The 1,552-nt window shown below is 49.2% G+C and overlaps 1 protein-coding gene across 2 annotated transcripts in view; it reads left to right on the top strand.

The window, feature by feature from the left end:
• The first annotated feature begins 7 nt into the window (after positions 1-7).
• Positions 8-1,552, top strand: part of LOC107081268 (zinc finger protein 84-like) — a 4,430-nt gene continuing 2,885 nt past the window's right edge. Inside the window, exons 1-4 of one of the 2 annotated variants that reach the window (XM_015369468.1) lie at positions 8-679; positions 752-812; positions 1,164-1,277; positions 1,375-1,508. In XM_015369468.1, coding sequence (XP_015224954.1) covers positions 226-679; positions 752-812; positions 1,164-1,277; positions 1,375-1,508 — 763 coding nt within the window. In that variant the 5' untranslated portion in view covers positions 8-225. Of the gene's footprint in view, positions 680-751; positions 813-1,148; positions 1,278-1,374; positions 1,509-1,552 lie in introns of both variants that reach the window. The other variant, XM_015369467.1, reaches the window with a different exon arrangement.

The raw sequence follows: 1,552 nt of genomic DNA, 5'->3' as shown, positions 1-1,552 counted from the left end.
GTTCTATAACCATAATCTGACAGAATCCTGGCGGTTCTATAAAAATCACCTGACGGGTTCTCCTCCTCCTCTCCGTGGTCTCAGCTGATTGTTCTTCTTCTCTAACAACTATTGCAGGTCAGCACATTGTTTGACGATGAGGAGGAAGAGTCTTCGGTCTTCCCTCTGAAAAGAGGAGCAGCAGACATTTCCTGCCCCATCGACCCCCCCTCCACCCAGGAGGAGATGGACCAGTCTGCCCACCTCATGACTCTTGGACTTTGTCGCATCTCCACCATCAAATCTCCTGTGGAAGCCTCCTGTCTGGAGCAGAGGACAGATGGACAGAGAGAGGCTCCGCCCCTCCGCCACCGCCAGCTGCCATGTCTCCTCTGTCCCGTGACGCTTCCATCCAGACGGATGCTCGGTGTCCACGTCCGTTCCCATAGAGCGGCCGGTGGCTTTGACTGTCCCAGCTGTGGCTGGACCTCCGACAGCTGGGAGGCGTTGGAGCTTCACTGGAGGAACCACAGTAAGAAGGGGAGGAGGAGGAGTAGGATGGGAAAGCAACCAAGGAGGAAGGAAGATCAAGAGCGTTACAAGGTCACGCGAAGGAGGGAGGAGCATCAGGGAAAGCAGAGGAGCTGTTGGAAGAACAGAAGGAGTGCTGCGCCAGGAAGCCCAATCAGCACATCCACAGGTGAGCTTCAGCTCCAGATCAGAGACTGATGATGCCCTGCCGCTGCTGATGGTTCTGATTGGTCAACCTCAGACAGATGGAGGTCCCAGCCAATTGAACAGACAGAAACAAAGAAGGCAGGGCTTCCTGACAGGTGAGTCCTGGTTCAAGTGGTTCTTTAGATGAGGGAAAATGCCCCGAGGTTGACCGTTGTTATTGGCCTTCCTTTTTATAGTGAGCTGAATGTGTCATCACTGGAGGAGCCACAGGAGAACCAACATTATTACAGGAAGCAGAATAGTTTCAGAATAGAAATTATTGTCTGATTAAATTACCTAAAATATCGGCATTCACCGGTCCCAAGTTTAGGATTCCTAAATAACTGAACAAATATCGTAACTCCTGCATCGGTCAACCTCTAAATGCAATCAGTGCCGTTTTTTTTTAGCAATTCCCAAACAGACAAGCAAGAACAAATATGTGATTTCAGGAGTTCTGTTCCCAGTCAGACCAGTTTACTCCAAAGTGGTTCATCACAGAATGACTCAGGAAACAAGAAAACGGAGGAGCAGAAATGTGATGGCGAGCAGATTAGTCTTACTTGCTCACTGTGCCACAGGTAACTACATTACCCAGAATTCCTCTCCACACATAGCAATAGTTCCACCAATAAAATAAGAGCAAAGCGACTTAACCAGGATGTATTCTGTCTGCAGAAAGTTTTCATCTAAGCTCACACTGAAACGTCACCTGGGTGTCCACAGAGCTGAAAAACCTTTTATCTGTCCCCACTGTCCATACAGCAGCAGACTGAAGGCGTCACTGATGCAACATCTGAGAACTCACACAGGTAACATCCTCCTGGGTAATTACACAGGTAACATCCTACTGGGT

Source organism: Cyprinodon variegatus, unplaced genomic scaffold, assembly GCF_000732505.1.
Source record: "Cyprinodon variegatus isolate N-32 unplaced genomic scaffold, C_variegatus-1.0 Scaffold3783, whole genome shotgun sequence".
Taxonomy (NCBI): Eukaryota; Metazoa; Chordata; class Actinopteri; order Cyprinodontiformes; family Cyprinodontidae; genus Cyprinodon; species Cyprinodon variegatus.
This window is presented reverse-complemented; position numbering and strand designations above follow the sequence as displayed.